Source organism: Amblyomma maculatum, chromosome 10 (genome assembly GCF_055883805.1).
Source record: "Amblyomma maculatum isolate TAMU_Amacu chromosome 10, ASM5588380v1, whole genome shotgun sequence".
NCBI lineage: Eukaryota > Metazoa > Arthropoda > Arachnida > Ixodida > Ixodidae > Amblyomma > Amblyomma maculatum.
This window is the reverse complement of record NC_139353.1, coordinates 170238515-170261266: the sequence shown is the minus strand read 5'-3', so window position 1 is coordinate 170261266 and position 22752 is coordinate 170238515. Positions and strand designations below refer to the sequence as shown.

The 22752-nt window shown below is 46.4% G+C and overlaps 2 protein-coding genes across 2 annotated transcripts in view; one reads left to right on the top strand and one right to left on the bottom strand.

The window, feature by feature from the left end:
- The window catches only part of LOC146177912 (uncharacterized), a 101514-nt gene that overhangs the window by 3133 nt on the left and 75629 nt on the right, over window positions 1-22752 (top strand). The window lies entirely within an intron of this gene.
- Window positions 4918-5949, bottom strand: LOC146177915 (uncharacterized). Its single transcript, XM_084580775.1, has one exon. The coding sequence runs from the start codon at window positions 5947-5949 to the stop codon at window positions 4918-4920; it is 1032 nt and encodes a 343-aa protein (XP_084436901.1).

The window sequence follows — 22752 nt, the reverse complement described above, 5'->3', positions numbered from 1 at the left end:
TCTTTAGCGTGCATTGACATCGCACAACACACGGTTGCCTTTTGCGTTCGCCTCCACTTAAACGCGGGCGGCGCGGTCGACTTCGGTCCCAATAACTGGATCTTCCTCAGTAGCCTGAGCCGCTGCGGCAGGTTATTGAACAGACATTTTCCAATATGCATTTTGAAACTTGATATGCAATTACTTTGAAGACTGCAGTTGGGCGCGAGGGTGATACAAATGAAATGAAGATGATACTACAATAATAAAATAGGATATAAAATTTAAATCTAATATGCTCTTAGCTAACCTGTGATATAGCTTTTCAGATATCGCCTCTGCTGTTATCTCACTCCCCCATGAAATTATCTACCCGATCGGCCTTTTTGACGACGGAATAGGGGAAATTCATCCTCTACAGGCAGTGGTAAAGCGCAAGCATGAAAAACCTGAACTCTTGCTACAGGGGCCCAATATGTGCTATTTTTCTGATGCTCAGAATGCTGGTTTGTAAGCTCGCTGGCTTTTCCTGCGGTCGCACCGGTACAAAACCGCTCGCAGTTTCGACGACGCTGCCTAGTTTGCTGTAGCAATTTATTGCATGTAAACGAAGCAAGCGTCTACCATTAACCAAAGAAAAAACAATGTTCATAGGTCATGGAATGAACGAATTAGCGTGGCGTTGTAATGAAAGCGGGGCACTTAAAATGAGCTCCATTTTGTACGCAACCTTGTTGACGCCAGTCTGTATGAGGCACTTGATGCATATGGAGGCGTTGTAGTTTAAGACGGCCGTGATATTGAACACATGTCCACTATTATAAAGGGCGATCCCCTTGCGCACACTGTCACCGCCGAAGTGCTCGCGAGACGTGCACAAACGGCAGATCGCACACGTGCACCACGGCCACGCTTGTCACAAGAGGCCCGCCTCGGGTTCCGACGGCCGCCGTTACGTGGCTTTCAGTGGCGCCCCTAGAGGCGCTGCGCATGGTGTATACCCACTGCAGGGCGAAGGCCTCTCCCATATTCGTCCAAATGACCCAGTGCTGTGCAAACCGCATCGACTTTATTCCTGCAAACTTTGTAACCTCACTCACCCAATTAACTTTCTGCCACCCCCTGTGCTTTCCTTCACTTGCAATCCAAATTGTTACCTTAAGCGACCACCGGTTGTTCTCTCATCCACTACGCGCCCTGCCCATGTCCATTTCGTCTTGATTCCCACTAGAATAACTTGAGTTATTTCTCTCACCCACTTTGCACGCTTCCCAGCTACCTCTTAACTTTACACCTACCATTATCATTTCACAGCGGTCTGCGTTGCCCGCAATTCAGGTAGTTTAGTCAGTTTCAACGTTTCAGCCCCATATGTGAGTACCGGGTACTGATATATGCTCCCTCTTGTTGGTTGGTTGGTTGGTTTGTGGGGTTTAACGTCCCAAAGCGACTCGGGGTATGAGAGACGCCGTAGTGGAGGGCTACGGAGTAATTTCGACCATCTGAGGATCTTTAACGTGCACTGCCATCGCACAGCACACGGACGCTTTTCTTTTCGCCTCCACCGAAAAGCGGTCGCCGAGAGCGGGATTCAATCCCGCATTCTTGGGAACAGTAGTTGAGCGCCGTAACCACTGCGCCACTCCGGCGGGGTGCTTCCCTCTTGTGTTATACCGATGATCTGCTAGCGCTTGCAGATGCCCTTCATTCCACCCTTATTCTGCTAGTTATTTCCCTCTAACTTTGTCTTTCCACCACATGCAGTCTTTAATTAACAATTCTAAGCTGGTACTTCTTTCCGAGGCTGTTGAACATTACCTGTCTTCTTGATATTGATTTTGAGGGCTACGTTTCTGCTCTTTGCGGTCAAAACCAATAATTGGTCCACTAAGTTGATTAGGAAAACAATGTCATCAGCGAATTACAGGCTACTGAGATATTTACCACCCCTAACTGTTCCCATTCCAACTCTGAATGCTTCTTCCAAGTAAGCACGGGGATATCGTGTCCCTTTACCTAACACTATTCTTTATCTGAAGTTTGTTACATTCTTTAGGGAGAACTAACTATCTTTGTTGCGCACCCATTATAAATATATTCTAGTACTCTCAGACATGGCTCCTCAAAACCCCGATTTTGGAACGCCTTCATGACTGCTAAGGTTTTGAATGCATCATATGCTTTCGCGTAGTCAACGAATGCTATTCAGTTCAGTTTCAGTTTATTACCTTAAGGACCCCTGTGGGGGTATTACATAAGGGGTGGATTATACAAAAAAAAATAAAAAGTAAGTACAATGGTTGCCATGTGGGTTCAACATACAATATGATCTGTTAGTGCTTTGGAAAAGTTGGATGGGCAGGTGATAGCGGCGATGCTGTGGGAAAGGCCGTTCCAATCTAATGCTGCTCGGGGGAAGAAGGAGGCAGCGAACGTGGTCGTATGGGTCCGAAGCCGGGCAACTTGAAGAATGTGACCAGTGCGATGCGATATGCGAGCTGGTGATGTGATATAGCCTGCGTAACCGTGGGCGCTGTAAAAGAACTTATGAAACAAGTTTAGGCTGGCAATGCGGCGACGAATAACAAGGGTTGATAAGGCGGATTCTGCTTTTAAAGACGACACGCTGACTTGGTATGAATAGGTATTGTGGATGAATCTAGTGGCACGGTTCTGGACGGATTCGAGGGCATTTATGAGGTATATTTGATGTGGATTCCATATGGGGGATGCATATTCTAGTTTCGGTCTGATTAGCGATTGGTAAGCCAGGAGTTTAACTTGTTGGGGAGCGTGACGTAAGTGGCGTTTCAAAAAGCCTAGTGTTTTATTCGCGGATGATATTACATTAGAAATATGTGTGCGCCAAGATAAATCATGAGATAGCGTGACTCCTAAGTACTTAAATGAGTTAACTGATTCTATTGGGATTTGAGCTATATTGTAAAAAAAAAAATAAATGGTTTAGTGCGACGGGTGAAGGATACAATCTTGCATTTCTGAGGGTTAAGTGTCATCATCCACAGGTCGCTCCATTTCTGAACGTTAGTTAGGTCAGTCTGGAGGGCTTCTTGGTGGGAAGAGTTATTAATAGTACGATAAATGACGCAATCATCTGCGAACATACGAATGTGACATGATACGTGAAGGGGCAAGTCATTAATGTATATTAAGAATAATAACGGTCCGAGCACTGATCCTTGGGGGACGCCTGAGGTTACTGGAATGTAATCAGAAAATTCGTTATTAACTATGACTAATTGGGTTCGATTTGTTAAAAATTCCTTAATCCAGTTTAGAATGCTAGGGTGAATATTTAGGTAAGAGAGCTTAAGTAGTAATCTCTGGTGTGGTACTTTGTCAAAGGCTTTTGCGTAATCTAAAAAAATAGCATCAATCTGTTGGTTGCAGTCAAGGTTGGCATGTAAGTCATGAACAAATGTAGCCAGTTGTGTCTCACAGGAAAGGTTTTTACGGAAGCCATGTTGTGATGAATGAAAGAAATTGTTGGAATCGAGAAAGTTCATGACTTGAGAATAAATTACATGCTCCATGATTTTACAAGGAATGCTTGTTAGGGAAATGGGTCGATAATTTAAGGGAGAGTTTTTGTTACCGGACTTGAAGATTGGGACGACCTGTCCCACTTTCCAGTCATGCGGTATGTTACCTGAAGAGAGAGACTGAGAGTACAATAGTGATAAGTAGGCTGCGGAAATGTGCTTAGTATTTTTCAGAAATTTCGAGTTAATTTCATCGATCCCGGCTGATGACGTTAGCTTGATGTTTTCGATACGAGATGATATACCATCTGCGAAGAAAGAAACTGGATCCATGGTTGACGCTGTGAAGGAACTTATGAAGGCGTTAGCAGGTAAATCACACTCTTTCGCGAAAACAGTTGAAAAGGCTCTATTGAAAATGTCAGCACATTCACAATCGCTGATGGTTTGACCCATATCGTTAGTAAGAACAATTGTACGTGTATCCTTCGGGTTTACTACGTGCCAGAATTTTTTAGGGTTGTGTATTAGCATTTTTGGCAAGTCAGAGTGGAAAAAGGTGTGTTTTGCGTTGCGGATAGCAGCAAGGTAATCAGCTTCGGCAGTGTAGTACTTTTCCCATGATGCTTGGCTTGGGTTCCGCTTTGCTGCCCGATAGTGACGCTTTTTCTTGTTTTCCAGGCGTTTCAGGGCCGTAGTAAACCACGGTTTTTGCTGGTTAGCACGGAAACTAGCTACCGGAATGTACTTGTTTGTTAGTTCGTGAACTTTGTCCCTGAAAATCGTCCAATTTTCGTTAAGAGACTTTGTGTGGAAATCGGTTTCATAAGTTGTAAAAAAAGCAGTTAGTTCTTCATTTATTGCTTGAAAATCACCTCTTTCATAAAGGCGAATTGTTTTCCTGGAAACTTGACGAAGCATGGGTGCAAAACTGAAGGTAGCATGAATGACTTTATGATCACTTATTTCCCTTAGGTATGTAATACTTGTTGCGCTATCAGGGCTGTTGGTTAATATCAGATCTAGAGTGTTGGCGGAATTCTGCGCAATGCGCGTTGGCTCTGATATTAGCTGGGTAAGGTTGAAGTTAAGACAGACCTCGACAAAATTTTTTGCTTCTGAAGAATTTGTCATGGAGGTGTAGTTACGCCAGTCAATAGTGGGAAAATTGAAATCACCAAAAAGAACAATATCTGCGTTAGGATACGATGATGTCAGTTCACTCAGCACATTGTTTAGTTTGTAGGAAAAGTCCGGATCATTTTGCGGTGGCCTGTAACAGACTCCTACCAGCACAGTTCGGGGGGCAGCGTGGCAGAGCAGCCATAGCAGCTCTAAGTTAGAATCTACATTGATTAAGGATGCTGAAGACTGCTGATGTACGGCTATGAGCACGCCACCGCCACGGGCTATTTCCCGGTCTTTACGGTAAACTTTAAAGTTGGGCAGCGCAGCTAAAATTTCGGTAGTCGGTGTCTTTTAGTTTCCGGGCGTTTTTTAGGATGAATTCTTTTGTCTTATGGAAAGTGAATTTAACGATAATGGGTCGACATCGTTCACTTGAGTGACGGCCAAGACGATGTGCTCTTTCTATTTCTTTTGGATCTATGGTGATGTCCAAATTTTCACTGCAAAGGCGGGTGACCAGTTCTTCAGACTCAGAGGACGTTTCCTTTGGGCTAGTATCAGGTAAGCCATAAAATAGCAGGTTGTTACGGCGCGTCCGGTTTTCGGCATCGTCTACTCTGGATTCGAGGTTACTGATTTGGCTCGCCGACGTGGCGGCATCAGTCTTAATGGATTCAACTTCTGTTTTAAGTGATGCGAGGTCCTGATAGTGGGTTTCTAATTCGGTAATGCGCTTACTTAATTCGGTGATCGATTTGTCTGTCGCTACAAACCTGCTGCTGAGGTCTTTTACTTCGCTGATCAACGTGCTTTGGCCCGATGTTAGTTTCTGTAGTTCTGCAAGTATGGCGGGAGTGTCAGGACCAGGGTTAGTTTCTATGTCACCGGATTGCATAAGCAACGAATGGACAACAGCAAAGCATTCAACGACAATACAAGTACAACACTGCGGGCTCGGCAGCTGAATTAAGAAGTAGTTGCTCGATTTCTTTGCAAAAAGAGAGTATGATTTTCTAACCTGCATGGCGAAGACAAGAGGGTTACTCATCCGCGCAGTGGCACAGCTGCCGAGCCCACAAGGCGCCGCGGTCCACGGGCGATCTTTTATAGGTGGAGAAAAACATGATGTCTGCGGCGATTGTATTTCCCACGACGAACGGATGGTCCCAGAGCCAGGTGGTGGCGAAATCCAGGTAAACGTGACGTCAGCCGCTGTTACGGAATTGGTATCAGCTTCATGACTGCCGTAGTGATGACGATAACGTGGCCGCACGTCAACGCAGGCAGCAGCCAGAACAGGCAACAGCACATGTGTGAACACAGGAAGGAGCACCTGCATGGCGAAGACAAGAGGGTTACTCGTCCGCGCAGTGGCACAGCTGCCGAGCCCACCAAAGCATCATATGCTTTCGCGTAGTCAACGAATGCTATGAGCAGGGGCTGGTTTATTTCGAGCATTTCCCTATCACCTTGTTGATAGCAGGGATGTGATCGGTCATAGCATGCCCATTTCGACAACATGATCCATTGGTTGATTCAAGTAAGGTTGTGTTGATTCCATTAGCGTTTACCTTAGCAAAAATTCTAGGAGGCACCTAAGATGCTGAAGTCCACTAAGGCGAGATCCTTTATTTAAGGGTAACTTTAATTCTTTCGTGTTTTTTGTTGTAGTCGATACTTTTTTTCTATTTACTCTTGGTTTAACTTTAATTATTTTTATGTTGTATTTTTAGTATTTTGATCTGTATTACTTATTAAATTCTTTCTTTTGTTTATTTTCTGTCTATTCATCACCCATTGTTTATACATTTTAGTCAATTAGCCATTGCTGGTTTCTTATGTGGCTACTGGATTGGATTGTGCACTTCTGAATTAGTTTTACGGCCTTTCTGGATTGGCTTATGGCTTTTGGCTGTTCATTACTCAATGTTTAGATGCTTTAGCCAATGTTGGCTTGTTTGTGGCCACTGTTAGATTGGCTTTCGGTCAGCTTTCTGGTCACGCATTCCGCCGACGGTCACTTTAGTGATAAGGCAAGATAGCCTTACGCCTTAATATCTTGTACGTAACGGATAGTAAACTGATTTGTCTGTAATTTCAAGTTCGTAGCGTCCACTTAGTAATTGAGATAAATTTAGCTTTCTTCCAAGCGTCCGGTGCCGTCGACGCCACCATGCATTGCTTATACTGCATGGCCAGTTTTTCGAGCTTGATATCCCTCCGTTCTTCAAGAAATCTGCTGTTACTTGATCCTGCGGGCTGTATTTCCCCTTTTTATAGCTTCTGAAGCTCTCTTAACCTCGTCCTTCGTTACTGATGGAACATCTGATTGCTCTTCACTACTGCAAGTTATTATTTTCGTAACTATTTCGGCTACTAGGCAATTATAGAACTTCTCGCCTACTTTGGTGAAATTTTCCATGCTAGTATCATTGCCCGCCTGGTCACTTGCGCATGCGTAGGATTTTTCCCATGCCTGGTTTTCTTTTTAGCGCTGCATTGGTTCTATAGAGCATGCTCGATTTTCTCCTTTTGTCTGGCACTTGACAACTATTGAATACTTTTGACAGTGCTACCAGTTCTATTCTGTCTGTTCGGTTGTAGGCTTTCATTTTTTGGTTGCCTCTACATCCTACACAATGTCAGCTTACAACGCAATATGAAGTCAATTTTTAGTCTCCTTCTTAGAGTTTTACACGCCCACTTCTGGTTTTTCAGTTTGCTGAGGAAGGTATTCATGATTATTATGTTATCGCGTTCTGTGAACCCGACTAATAACTCGCCCATGCCATAGTCTCCCCTGCCTGTTTCCAGCCTGCTGTTTGCTTGCCTTAACATTGAAGCCTCTCATCAGTACAGTTTATTACATTTTTACTTTCCCTATTTCGGATTCCACATCTTTGTAGAAGGTTAAGGCTGCCTGGTCACCATGAATACACGTAAGCGCGTAGGCCTGTAAAAGCGTCAGTTTATGCCGCGTAGTAAGCGTAATTAGGATGTTATATAGTTATTGAGAAGTTACCGTACTCCTAGTTCTTGTCTCTCCGTTAAATATATGCCACTTGTGGCTTCCTAGTCTCCCTAATCCCTATGATATTTTATTCTCGCTAGTGCTAAGTTAACCTCACTAAACGTTACCACGGTCCAATGGCGGTTTTAGCAGCCTCTGACTTTCGCCGTGGCTCTACGACGTTTATTCATTGCGGCCAATTACTTCTCTAGAGCGGCCTGTGCTGCTCAGGGGAGATCAATTCGTTTCCCCAATTCGATCGACACGCGGATTTTTTTATTCTTTTGGAGAAATGCGCGGCGCTGAGATGCGAATCGCGATCCTCTTGCACGCGAGGCGGGTGATCTAAAGCCAGCACTGCACTCTTCGCATAATAAAAAAAAAATATATTCTCACAAACTGCCTCAGAAGACTGGTTCTTGAACACCATTTACAAAGTAACCTACTTTTACCTTGATCGAATATCACTTTAGCGGCGCAGCGCACTACGTGTGTGTTCTACTGAAATCCACTTCGTTGCTGCCCTCAGTCAGCGGTTATCTTGACACGTCCTGCTTCTTATTCTCCATCTCGACTAGAATCGCTTCTGTTTCCTATCGGTGCCCCTTAAGTTGTCGTCCTTGGCCAGTTATAATCGAGACAAGTATTGCGGATCGTCCTTCCTGACAAGTAAACCATTTGCTTCCCATAATCGTGATGTTACCTTTCTGAATGGAAATTTATGATAGAGGGGATCCGTAAACGTGTTCCTCCAGCATAAAGCTTATTATCTATATAACAACGGTAGTTCAGCTAAAGAGTAGTACTACTCCTCAGCCTACGTATCACTGCTGTCATGTCCGAAATTTTGAAACGGTAACGCCGTTATATATGGAAGTCAATATTCGCTCTGTAAAAATTGCAAATTTCATAGGCGCTGTGCAACTGTTCAATGTGTTTGTTTTATTTATTAGCTATTCCGTAGTTTGTATTGACTGTTTGATACGTATCTGAGATTTAAGCAGCCTTCGTAGGCTGCTTAAATCACTTTGTCAGTTCAAGATCCCTATAGCTGTGGAATCCACAGCTTTTCAATCATTCAATGGCCGCTGAGCCGCTTCTTTGGCTACGCCCTATTTTCAATCAGCACATCACACACAAACGCACACACCTCCTCGCACTTAACCGGCGAAGACTGTAGACCACTGCAGAATAGCCAGGCCGTCCCCGTTGCTCTCGGCGATGCCCCTCTGGTTCCAGCCAAAAGTCATAAATCATGCTTAAATGGCGCCGGCCAGGCGATGGAGCACACATCCGCACAAGTACAAAGCCTGGTTTAAGCCAATAAGTCTTAGTGGCCGTCGAGCGGCAGCAGCTCCTTTTAATCCACCGCCGCGCAATTAAGGAAGCAATCTTCCGCAGCGCTGTAGTTCGCCCCCCCCCCCCCCCCCCCCTTCAATTGTTGAGAAAGTCCCAGCCACAAGCCGAAGCCTTGCTGCAACGGCGCCGGCCAGGCCATAGGTCACCCATCTCTCTGCCGTCAAACTGGAGCCTGGGGTAACCACACCCTGGTCCAAGCCAGTACACCTTAATGACCATGGGGTGAGACAAGTAGCATCTTTGAGTCCACCGTCGCTTCCCTAAGAGCAGCTAAGGACACTATGTCCTGCTGCACGGTCACAACACGAAGGCGTGCCGCGGCTTCTGGTTCGCCCCGCCGTCCTGCTCCATTTTTCAGGAAAAAGGTGGCGGAGATCAAAGGACGCCCCGTTCCGTTTGCCGACTAAACCGCTTGACTTCAATTAACTTGTAGAAGACGCGCCTCTCCATGTCGAGAAGATAAGGATCCGTGCTTCTTTGTACTGATGTCCCGGGGGATAACAAGGAGAATATAAGATTAGGATGGAGCGCATTTGGCAAGCACTCGCAGATGAGTAGCAGCTTACCGGTGTCGTTCAAAAGGAGAGTATACAATACTTGCATCGTACCTGTACTCACGTATGGGGCTGAAACGTGGAGGCTAACAAAGAGGGTACTGTCATTTCTGAGCATCGAAGAACTGGGAGGCGTTCACGAAACAACAAAGAGCGTTGTACTGTGAAAAAACTGCGCCGAACTAAACACACCCTAGCTGTGTTTAGTTCGGTGCAATTTTTTCACATTACAATTATGAACCAACTAGCCGAAGAAACGGTGTTAAACAAAGAGCGTTTATTCCTGCAACTTGGCAGGTTTCTAGCTGGCTACATCCTGGGGGTGAAGCGTTCGTGCCAGGTCTTTTACAGCGAGCACGGACTATCGGACAACCAATAGCCGCACGCAGCGCATGCTCATGCAGCACGCGACAGTGTCACGTGTGCCTCAGTTCGCGCGCACACATCTCCTACCTCTTAATTACCCCAACTTCCTTTGCCACTTTGTACAATGAAATGAACGTATGGCTGATATCTATTCAGAGGCCGCCGGTCCCTCAGTGGGTCGTGCCGCTGGTTTGAGGGTCGCTTGTTACCGCAGCCCACACGGCATTTGACATCCGACGGACGACCGTCGGTACACCCGCTTCGGACGTTCGGACCTCCGTCGGTCAGCCGGTTTCGTCCCGAAGTCATCTCTCGGACGTCTTACGGAACATCCGATGCAAGACAACAGAACATGTACAGTTAATCCAGCGGACTTCCGAGCGCGGACATACGGACTATTCTCGGACGTTCCATAGTAGCATGCATACCTAGCAAACCCGCGTGGTTTTTGTATGTATTTGTTTGTAAAACGGTGGCAGACCAGTGTTTTTATTAAAAGAACTAGTCGTAAATGAAATGAAAGTTTTATTTCACGATATGTACATACATCAAGAACGTGCTTAGTCAGATGTGCTCTTGCGGGTTCAGCTGACCGTTCCAATGAATGCCTCGGCCGCGATTTCGCGACAGCCTCGGAGGTGCCCCTTGAGTCCGAGTGTAGGCTCCTCACTGCAGCTAGAAAAAAATGCAGTTCAAAATACCACAATGAGAACTCGAAATTGTTTGGTCGCGCAAAACATTTGCACAGCGAATGACAATCACGGGATGAGATTACTACTAATACTATCTAAAAAGTTAAAAGCAGTGCCTCTGGAAGCAAGCAGTGCGAACGTATGCGATCTTAACCAGAGCTGCGTTCTAACTGTTGCAAATTGTAACGTTAAACGCGAATCGTAACAACATTTTATCGAGTAATCTGCTCTCTTATTCAGCTGTTATTTGCCAGGTAGCACATAACTGTATCCTTTTTAATATCAGGTTCGGCAATTTACTTGCCTGATACGATTAGAATCAAGCTGAAACATGTCTGTAGCATCGGTGGCCCGTGACCCAGGTAACGAGGCTGCAGAAGGGTTTCGAATGATTTGTGGTCGAATCAGGCAAGTACATAATCTAAACTGGTATTAAAAAAGACAGATGGTTGCATGCTATAAGTGTGCCGAATTTCAGCTTGAATAAGCGAGCGGATTAACCGACAGAAGCATTTTGCGGTCCGTGTTGAGAGTTGGATCATCATCATCATCATCAGCCTGACTATACCCACTGTAGGGCGAAGGCCTCTCCTATATTTCTCTACTCAACCCGGTTCTGTTCTAGCTGCATCCACTTGACCCCTGCGAACTTCTAAACCTCATCCGCCCACCTAACTTTCTGCCGCCCCCTGCTACGCTTTCCTTCCCTTGGAATCCAGTTTGTTACCCTAAGCGACCATCGGTTATCCTCTCTTCGCACTACATTTTCTGCCCATGCCCATTTCTTCTTCTTAATTTCCACTAGAATGTCAGTAATTTGAGTTATTTCTCTGACCCACTCTGCACGCTTTCTATCTCTTAATGTTACCCCTATCATTTTTCGTTCCATAGCCCCTTGGGTTGTCCTCAACTTAAGTAGATCCCTCTTGGTTAGCCTCCACGTTTCAGCCCCACAGGTGAGTACAGGCAAGATGCAACTGTTGTATACTTTCCTCTTGAGCGATACCGGTAAGCTGCTAGTCATAATCGGCGAGTGCTTGCAAATGCGCTCAATCCCAATCTTATTCTTCTTGTTATTTCCTTTTCATGGTCCGGATCTGCGGTTACTACCTGTCCTAAGTATACATATTCGCCTACTACTTCCAATACTTTGCTACCTAATGTAAACTGCTGTTCCTTCCCGATGCCGTTGAACATTACCTTAGTCTTCTGCATATTGATTTTAAAAGCCTACCTTTCTACTTTTCCTGTCTAGGTTACCAATCATTATTTGCAGTTCATCCCCGAGTTGCTTAGCCAGGCAATGTCATCAGCAAATCGCAGATTACTGAGGTATTCTCCATCTACCCTTACCCCTAACTGCTCCCATTCCAAGTCTGAATAATTCCTCTAAGCAAGCTGTAAATAGTACTGGGGAGATTGTGTCTCATTGCCTAACACCGTTCTTTATGGGAATTGTTTTTTATTACGTCTTTATTTCTGCTTACGGTAGGCGTTTACCTTGCGGCAGAACTAAGTTGCTTCATGGATGTAGGGGTGGGGGAGCGGTTAAGGGTGGGGGTGAAGGTTGGGATAGATATGAGGGACCGGTGTCCACTTCTTCCTCGAGGTAAGGTCGTCCCGAGGTCGGCTCCGCGAAGTAATGGCCTGGTCCTTCTTCTTCCTTGAAGTAAGAAAGAAAAGTTCGCCAGAGCCGGGTTGCGTCTGATAGCCCGATGTGCGATGGGGGATCGACCCATGCCTGCAGGGTTGCAGGTCGAAGCCCGCCCAGGGACTTGAGTGCTCTCTCCCGTACTGCGTCAAAAGTCCTCGGAAAGCCGTTAAACTACCGAGGTATCTGACACAGAGTCGTGACAAGCTATAGCTGCGCAGTGTTGAAACTGAGTGGCGTCTGTGTATAGTTGGATAGCTCCTTCCTGGGCTAGCTTGTGTGACATCTTCCTATGACGTTTGGCGGCAGCTTTGCGCCTTTGAGGATTAGCCGAACTCATATTCTTTGGTAATGGTATACCATCTACTAAGTCAATCAACTCCCATGGTGGGGCGGCGAACGAAAGTGGCTCTAAATTGTCAACGTTGTAGCCTAATGCCTGCAGGATCTGTCGGCCAGCCGCCGTTGTGGAGAGACAGACTCACTGGGCTTGCATTTGCTGCTCTGCCAGATCCTGAAGGGCATTAATATTGCTGCATACGTGTAGGTTCACTACGGGGCAGTACTGTAGCAGACCAGTAACTAGGCGCATCGCCTTGCGATTGATTCGCTCAAGCTGAAGGCGTTGGGTCGCGTTAAGTCGCATGTACGGATATGCGTACAGGATTTTCGATGTTATGAGTGCTAATGCCATCTGACGGAGCCCCACCTCCTTGATTCCCCATCCACTCGCAGACCCGCGGCACATTAGGTGTAAAGCCTCATGACAGCTAAGCATCGTGTTAAGAAGCCAGCTTTTGGCTCCTCCATCCTCGTCTATTAACATGCCTAGTATACGGATTGTTGGTTTCCGGCAAATAACCGAGTGCCCTAAATGAAGAGAGATAAGTTTGCGTTCTGCCTCGGCTCGTACCCGCGGGCCGTTTATGACAACCACGTACTCGGTTTTTTCCGGAGAAGTTTTCATTCCCCACTTCTCGATGTATTCATGGACGGCATTGAGGCCTGTCTGTAGGCTTGTTCTTGCTCTGCAGGGGACCCTGAATTGGTCCACAGCGTTATATCGTCCGCATACACGGCGAAATTGAGACCGGGTATACACGACAGCATTGGCGCGAGACCTGACATAGCTATATTGAAGAGAGCCGTTGATAAAACAGCGCCTTGGGGGACACCTGTTTGGTTGCGTTACCAATCACTCTGAGTATCTCCAACCATTACTGAAAAGGTTCTTTCCGCAAGAAAGGCTTTCGCGAAGCGGTAGAGGTTGCCGCCTATCCTCACTTCCTGGAGCCGGCGAAGTATGGTCGAGTGGGGCACGGAATCAAACGCCTTTTTGACGTCGACCCCAAAAACCACTCGGAGTTGTGCGCTGCTAGGGTATGCGAGAACGTCGTTATGAAGCCTTCTGAGGATATCTTGGGCGCAGAGCCCTCGACGAAAACCTACTTGCATAGGAGACAGGACGTTGTACTTGTGTAAGTACCATTCAAGTCTTCTTAGAGCCATACGTTCCATGACCTTACAAAGGTTGGACGTCAGCGATATCGGCCTGAGGTCTTGTAATGTTCGACTTGGCTTGCCAGGTTTTGGAATTGGTATTACCACTGACTTTTTCCAAGCAAGAGGAAGATCACCGTCGGCCCAGTATTTGTTCATCTCTTACAGCAGGGCAAGTTTGTGTGACTTGGGAAGGTTCAGAAGTGTTGAGTAGCTTATACCATCCGGTCCTGGGGCGCTATTGTGATTGGAGTCAAAAAGTGCTGCCTCCAGTTCGTCTAATGTGAAGGGAACGTCGTATTCGTTTAATGTACCTGATAAGGGGTCCGCAGGCAAGGCATCCGCATTTTCAGGTTGGGAAAAAATACCTTCCCTGCTTGTATAGCTAACTCTGCCGGGGAGACGTTCAATTTCAGGGCCATACTTTGGGCAGGGGAAATCGGCTTCTTGCGTCCAAGGATAGCTCGAAATATGTGCCAGGCCTTCGACAAGTTACCTTTTTCATTGAGTGAGTGGCACAGCAGCTGCCAGTCTTGGAGAGCGAGGTGCAAAGTATACTTCTCAGCTTCTTGGCTAATGCGAGCGAGAGCACGCCTCCGATGGGATGTCCGGCCTGATCGGCCATACGCCTTGAGAGCACGAAGCCTACGATTCCACAGACGCAAAATGTGAGAGTCCGGCTTTGGAGCATCAAATTTGACTAAAAGCTTCGTTGTAGCTTTCTTCTTGGCATCGGTGATCTGAGTGATGAGCTCGTCTAATCCTGTGGGAACGTTCACCTCACCGAGCATCCTACGGAAATCGTCCCATGAGACGTGCTCCTCTATTCGACGGCCTTGTCGCTGTAATGACTTTCACCTTCTAGGAGCCCATGAGACCACCACGGGATAATAATCACTGCCCATGACATCATCAGCCCGTGCCCATAGGATCTCACTGGGATGAGACACTAGTGTCAAGTCTGGAGAAGTGTCTTGTTGACATTTGTGCTGGCCAAAGCGAGTGGGTAGAGTGAGGTCGTTGGCTATGGTCAATTTCGCTCTGACAACTTGCTGCCAAAGGTACCTTCCCCTAGCATCTGAGCGATTATATCCCCAGCTGGTGTGCATGGCGTTAAAATCACCCCCAACCACAACGCGATCCTGGGGATATATCCTTAAGAAGTGCTCTAAGAAAGACATATCCACTCGATATGTCGTAGTACCGAATGATCTCGCATAAACTGAAAAAACTAAGGCTTGTTGGTCGCTATCTAAACAAAGGCGTACTCCCGCTACCTCCTGCGTCTGCGTGCACCAGGCGGAAGTATCTAGTTCAGTATGGGCAGTACGCGACAGAACAAGGACGCATGCCTGCCCATTGGCCATTGGAGCCGCTGTTCGCGATTCTGGCCCGGGGCGTCGGTGCTCTATGGAAGGGGTGCAGTAAGAATTGTACCCTATTAAATTGGGCTTATTAATGGCGGTCTCCTGAAGCAGGATAGCTATAGGAGGCGTTGACGTGATGAACAGTCTCATCTGAAGTTCCGCTTGTTTGCGACGGATTCCCCGACAATTCCATTGCAATAACCATGTAGGAGAGTCCGAAGCAAAATGGTCATGTGGTTTCGCGCTAATGCCTGCCATTTTTAAACTGAATGGTACGCGGAAATGGAGATGATGTGTGCCCAATTTCGGACTCTTGATTAGGAGAAACCTGTGACATTCCCAAGAGTGGCAGCATACGCTTGATCACCTCGGCGGTGACCAGTTCGATAATGTGCGTGAGCTGGTTTTCATCTAAGTGTAGCGTATGCTAACGTTCTTTTGCAAGATTCATTTGTGCGCCGCGTTGCGTATCACGGGGAGATACAGCGTAAGCCCGATGTACACGCATTTGCTTTGGTGCCGTCGCGGTATGCTCAGAAGCTGTGGCTATGGATGAGGTGGCGTTACTTTGACTATTGCTTTCAGAATGTGTAGATGATTTATGCGCGTCTTGCCGTTTAGTTTTACGTTCATTGTCTCGTGTCTTCGGCAACGGCTGACTTTGTAGGGGAGGGAAATCCTGATTATCAAGCACAGTTGCCTCCGAGGTTGATTGCTGTATGCTAACAGGGCTGTTGTGCGCCGTCGTCGCCGCCGTTTGGTTACCACGTAGAATCTCGGCTTGTTGTTTGCGCTCTTTTCGTCGCGACACTCGTATACGGCGGAAGATGTCATTCCTCAAGGTTCTTGTGGCCTGCTGCCGAGCAGGACACCTTGGGTCCGTGGCTACATGCGGACCTCTGCAACTGCGGCAGAGTGGTTCTGTCGGACAAACCTCGAGGTTTCCATGCGCGAGGCGACCGCAATACGAGCATCGTCGTTGGTCGACTAATGGACACGAATTTGCCCTGTGTCCGATTTTTTGACAGGTCTCACATATGACAGATCTCGGGTGATAAGGTGTCACCGGGAGGAGTATGCTGTATAGATGAATTTTGCGGGGAAGTCTGGAGCCCTCAAACGTGATTAGAGCTGTTCCGTTCTTGCCCGTAGGCCTGGCGTTTATTACCCTGCACGAGTAGCATTTGAGGTTTGACATGAGCTGTTCGCTTGTTAACCCGTTGGCGCGATAAATGACCCCGCGGATCTGGCCGGGACGTATGGTTTCATAAGCTTGAATAGGTGTATCCTTTCAAGCAATGACGAGAGACTGCAGTCCAATAAGGTGGTCTCTGGCATGTACATGCGATATGTCAACTGCAAACTGATTGCTTCGCTCAAGTGGCCGTACTTGAAATCCAGAGGGAAAAGGGATTTTTCGAAGCTCATTGGCAACAGCTTCGTGCAGCCAGTGTGCGGGGAGTGTGCCTAGTTGTCCAGGTGAGGTTAGCTTAATTATCACAGCTTAATTATGATTGGATCGGCGGCTGTGGCTTTGTTCTTTCGTCTAACCAACTGTGAATCCTCTTCAGCATGTTCATTATCAGCCAAGTGATAGTTTCCACCCATTGTGGTGACTATGGGGGCTGAGGCAACGCCTTGCGCTCGATAATCCGCGTCCGCGAAGCGAGCGTTTGTAGCTGTCTGCTAGTGGCCATGTTTTAAGCCGTGTCGTGTGTTCACAAAGCGAGTGCTTTCTTGAGCTATCTGCGAGGTTCTTAACCCCATCCTAGGTTGCTTGGCAAATTTCGGAAACAGAAAAGTGCAAGATCCTACCTGAGCAGGGGTGTTTCCCGGCTTGTTCTCCATGGAAAGAACAGAGAAAGGGTTTGAGACAGGTATCGTCGCAACCACTGGGCTTGATTCGTGATCCGTCATGTTTTCGTCTGCGTCCAGCACGGCGTCAGGTTGGGCCGCGTTATCTGTGCCACTGCATAGCGATGTTGCCGCGGCGTCTTGCCGGGGCTGCTGTGGAGCCATGTTGGCGTCTTCGGCGGGCCAAAAAGCTTCAAAGAGTCGGAGCGATGCGAACGTGCGTCTGCTTGAGACGGCTGCTTGCAGCGCCCCCCCCCCCCTCCTTCTTTACGGGAATTTTGTTCCTTTCTTTATGCAGAACTATGGTTGCTGTGCAGCCACTATATATATCTTCCAGCACTTTCACGTACGGCTCGTCTACCCCCTGATTTCGCAATGTCTGCATCACCGCCGAGGTTTCAATTGAGTCAAATTCCTATTCGTAATGCTATGTATAAGGGCTGTTTAGAAGAACTTCTTGTTGGGCGAGTTGGTGCATTGCTTTAAAGGAACCAAGATGCGCTATAAAAAGACAGCCACAGGAAAAAGCCAAGGAGACAGACAGAGCACTCTGTCTGTCTCTTTGGCTTTTTCCTGTGGCTGTCTTTTTATAGCGCATCTTGGTTCCTTTAAAGTATAAGGGCTGGTTATATTCCGAGTATTTTTCTATCACCTGATTGATGGTATGGATATGATCGATAGTAGAGTGGGTTGGTTGGTTCACAGGAAGGGAAAGGCGCAGTATCTGCCACACCTGCTCTGTGGACACCTGAACCGCGCCGTAAGGGAAGGGAGGAAGTTGGGAGTGAAAGTGGAAAGAGAGAAAGGGGAGCCGTAGTGGAGGAGTAATTTCGACCACCTGATAGTAGAGTACCGTTTCCGAAAACCTGCTTGATCCTTTGCTTGATTGCAGTCTAAGGCTGTCCTGATTCTATTAGCGATTACCTTAGTAAATACCTTATACGTAACAGACAGTAAGCTGATTGGTCTGTAAATTTTAAGGTCCTTAGAGTTCCCTTTCTTATGAATGAGGATAATGTTTGCATTCTTCCATGGTTCCGGTACCGTCGATGACACCAAGCACTGCGTATACAGGGAGGCCAGTTTTCCTAACACGGTACTCCACCCCCCCCCCCGTCCTTCAGCAAATCTGTAGGTATCTGATCATCTCCAGCTGATTTCCCCCTTTTCATAGTTTCTAATGCTTTCTTGACCTCGTCCTTCGTCACTGGTGGAACATCTGACTGTTTTTCTCTACCGCCAATCTCGTTACGGTCCTGACTTGTTTGGCTACTGTAGAGATCTGTATAGAAGTGCTCAGCTACTTTGCCTACCTTGTCCATATTCGTGATGACGTTGCCCGCCTTGTCCCTTATCACATACATCTGGCTTTTGCCTGTGCTCAATTTCTTCTTTACCGCTTTAAGGCTTCCCCCGTTCTTTACAGCATGCTCAATTTTCTCCATGTTATACTTCCTTATATCGGCTACCTTGCGCTTATTGATTAGCTTTGATCTCGGCCAATTCAATCTGGTCTGTTGGATTGGAAGCTTTCATACTCTGGCGTTTCTTAATCAAATCTTTCGTCTCCTTAGACAGCTTGCCGGTATCTTCTCTAACTATCCTACCGCCTACTTCTACCGCACATTCCGTAATGATATCTCTGAAATTATTGTTCATTGCTTGTAGGGTAAGGTCGCCATCCTCATTTAGAGCTGAATATCTATTCTGTAGCGAGATCCTGAACTCTTCTGCCCTTCCCCTCACCGCTAATTCGCTGATAGGTTTCTTTCTTACTAATATGTTGAGTTCCTTCTTCAGAATTAGGCTGATTCGGGACCTCACCATCCTGTGGTCACTGCATCGCACTTTCGCGATTACCTCAACATCTTGCATAATGGCGGGAGTTGAGCACATTATGAAGTCAATTTCATTTTTAGTCTCCCGTTAGGACTTTTCCATGTCCATTTCCGGTTCTTCCGTTTGCTGAAGAAGGTATTCATGATTCTTAACTTATTGCTCTCTGCAAACTCAACTAGTACCTCTCCCCTGCTATTCCTAGAACCAATGTCATAGTCACCTACTTCCTGGTCTCCTGCCTGCTTTTTCCCTACCTTGGCATTGAAGTACAGTATACTGCGTCTGCACTTTTCGCATTGCCCATTCTACATCTTCGTAGAAGCTTTCAACTGCCTGGTCATCATAACTGCATGTAGGTGCATAGGCTTGTACAACCTTCAGTTTATATCACGGTGGAAGAAAGAGAAAGTATATAACAGTTGCATCTTACCTGTACTCACCTATGGGGCTGAAACGTGGAGGCTAACCAAGAGAGTTCTACTTAAGTTGAGGACAACCCAGAGGGCTATGGAAAGAAAAATGGTAAGGGTAACATTAAGAGATAGAAAGCGTGCAGAGTGTGTCAGAGAAATAACTCAAGTTACCGACATTCTAGTGGAAATTAAGAAGAAGAAATGGACATGGGCAGGACATGTAGTGCGAAGAGAGGATAACCGATGGTCGCTGAGGGTAACAAACTGGATTCCAAGCGAAGGAAATCGTAGCAGGGGGCGGCAGAAAGTTAGGTGGGCGGATGAGGTTAAGAAGTTCGCAGGGGTAAAGTGGATGCAGCTAGCACAGAACCGGGTTAAGTGGAGAAATATGGGAGAGGCCTTCGCTCTGCAGTGGGTATAATCAGGCTGATGATGATGATGATGATGGAAGAAAGAGAGGTGCTCCGACGGCGCGGCCGCGGTGACCGGAAGAGAGGGCAGCCGCCAGGGGCAGCACGTGTTCTAGGGGCCATCCTCTCCGCCGGTTCTGCTGGCGTGCATATGGAGCACCGGCGCGCGCCCAGATAATTTCCCACTCAAATCAGCATTCAAAGGCCCCAACCCTTAGATATTTATTTTTCGATATATACCCCCGACTTCTAAGTAGGCAGAAAGTTGCGTAATGCTGACTAAACAAATAACTCCATTTTCGAACAAACAGAGACGCATCGTCTGCTTGAGCGGACGACACGCTGCGCTCACCGCTCCGGACCACGCATCAGGCGCGCTTCTAGCGGATTGTTGCCGCGTCTGGCCAATTAAAGAGAAGCTCCCTGACATCATGCCGCCGGTGCAACACCTCTTGGGTAGCTGTTCAACGCATGTGAAATGAAGGTTCGCTATTCTATCCGCCCCTTGTTCGCATCGCAACCAGACGCCGATTACATGGCGGTGAAGGAAGCAAGATTAAAGCGCTGTCGGGGAGGTTTGAGCGCCCGCTTTATCCCCGCGGCCGCGACAACCGTTGCCACACGACGAACAGCGCTGCGCTGTTTGAACGTGGCGCTCCAGTGGCAAAGTGAAGTATCGAACTCAAAAAAGCAAAGCTATCTGTAGCCGGAGACGCGTGTCTATCTCAGAAGACGGCCACCACACTGTCAGACTGGGACTTTTGCCGAGCGTTCGATCTGCCGTTCACACTTCAGGCATGCAAAGCCTGGACTGCATGAAAGAAACAAAGAAACTGTGCACAGGAATGAAGGTAATGTGCGTCGTCGAATGATAAAGATAAATGATTGCAGCCAAGAAACATTCTGTTTTAATGAGGCAGTTCTCCATGACCTTAACAATTTCTTCATTTCACTAGTAATATTTGGAATGAATTGCTTGCTCATTGAACTTTATCGTATTTTTGTGCAATCTGTGTTTTGGTGAAGGTAAAATTCGAAATACATCTCTGTGCTGCCCGATGCCACAAGCGCATCAGGAACGCCACGCGTACAAATTTCTGAATCATTCACTACAGTGTCTGCCAGATAATTTGCAACGCCAAGACATAAATGACAAAATACAATATTATGCCACAGTTGGAAAATAGTGTGTGATTCACAAATGTCGTAGAATCTTGAATCCTGCGTCGTACGCTGAGGCTTGCGTAAGGCGTTACGAAATTATGCAATATGTTTTCAATGAGTTTGAAAGCTGAAGTAAAGGAGAATAGGCGGACAAAGTTTAAGATAAAAAAAAAAAAATTGTAGTCTTCAGAAATTTTCATTGTTCGCTGTTTTCTTGAAATTAGTGTGATTGTACGTTTATATTAAAACATTATATAAATATAAGCTTTCGCAGCTTGATAGATAAATATGCTGAGAACATAGTGTGCAAGTATTGGCGCTCTAATACAAACCTTTTTTGAGAGAAATGACTGAAAAATAGACAAAATTTCATTTCCTCGGCCGATTTCGCCCCGCCGCGGTGGTGCAGTGATTAAGATGCCCGACTGCTGTGCCCGAGTACCAGGGTTCGATCCCGACCGCCGGCGGCTGCGTTTCAATTTACGCGAGAAAAAGAGGCATCCGCGTGCTGTGCAATGCCAGTACACGTTAAAGATCCCCCGGTGGTCGGAATTACTCCGTAGCCCTCCACTACGGCACCCCTTTCTCTATTTCCGCTTTCACTCCCACCTTCCTCCCTTCCCTTAAGGCGCGGTTATGGTGTCCACAGAACATTTACGACAGATACTGCGCCTTAGTGATTAACTCATCGCTCTATGTTCTAGCTACATTTCACTGAAGACCAGTTTGAGCCGCCAATATTACACGAACTCGAAAAAAAAAATACAGGCCAAATGCAGTTCCATCAATTTTCTCTCACCGACCTGTCCTGAAGTAAAAGAAGCCTCCTCGACAGAGACATGAACCTCGCTCTGATAGTAGTCAGTTATTTCTGTGGCTTGCTCTTTTCCCACCTCCATTTAGGAGAAAACAAGAAAGTATGAGAATTAAAGTCAATGTATAGTTGTCCCGTCAGATATGAGATAATAGAGGAATGACTGACAACGTAAGTCAATGAAAATTGAAGTATATCAATGGGTCATGGGGCGGCATCAGATTAAATAGTGATGGTTATGAATAGTAATAGGTAATGATGGTGACTGTTACGGATAATAATAATAAATGATAGTATAGGCCCGGATAGTGAGGTGATAGTGTTCGTTGCGGATAGTGACAGTTACGATAGGTCTCTGGCATTAGTAGATATAGTGATAGATAGGATAGCGATAGTTAATGAATTGGCAGTTATATGCTTTCTCATTTCCTCACGTTGAAGACCTATGTGCACCTTGTAATTTTTTTATTTGATTGTTGCGTTCAATGAAATCAAACTCTTTTACATAGCACATGAGACCACAGCATGCTTGCCCCCGAACTTCAGTGTGTCGGCAATAGGGCTTACCACTTCTCCCAGTGTACCCTGCTGTCTTTTAACCACACGCGAAGTCAGTGAGGGGCCGCGTACTCATAAAATTATTTAATTCCTCCATCACCATCATATCAAGACTGCCGGGGCAAACCTGTTCCTTGCCTCGAAGCAGCAAGGAACAGCTCAAAATTTGGTTTTATACAAAATTAACTAATTAACGCAGATTATCGCGGATCGTTAACTAGCACAGTGCCATTACACTTGGCCTAAGTTTTCCAACGGTATACGGTTCGATGTTGCAGCTAAAATTTAGATTTTAATTGGAATTTACTAAATATCAATTAATTTGGCTCAGTAACTGATCGAAATGCATGTACAATTGACCAATAATCCAATCTGATGGTTGATCACGTGACATATACTATGCTTAGAGAGATAGCTTGACAGTATAATGAAATAGACTAAGTCCTGCTTTGACCTTCTCTGATCTTGAAGTTCAAAGCACCAGCCTGGATCGTTTTCCGAAGTTTTACCGCGGTGACAGATTTCACGCTCTAAAAAAACACAGTCAGAGGCAGTACTAGAATTAGTGCACAAAGTAAAACCTTATCATGA

Excerpts from the sequence above, each read along its gene's own strand:
- LOC146177915 (XM_084580775.1), bottom strand. The coding sequence starts at position 5,949 with ATGCAGGTGCTCCTTCCTGTGTTCACACATGTGCTGTTGCCTGTTCTG.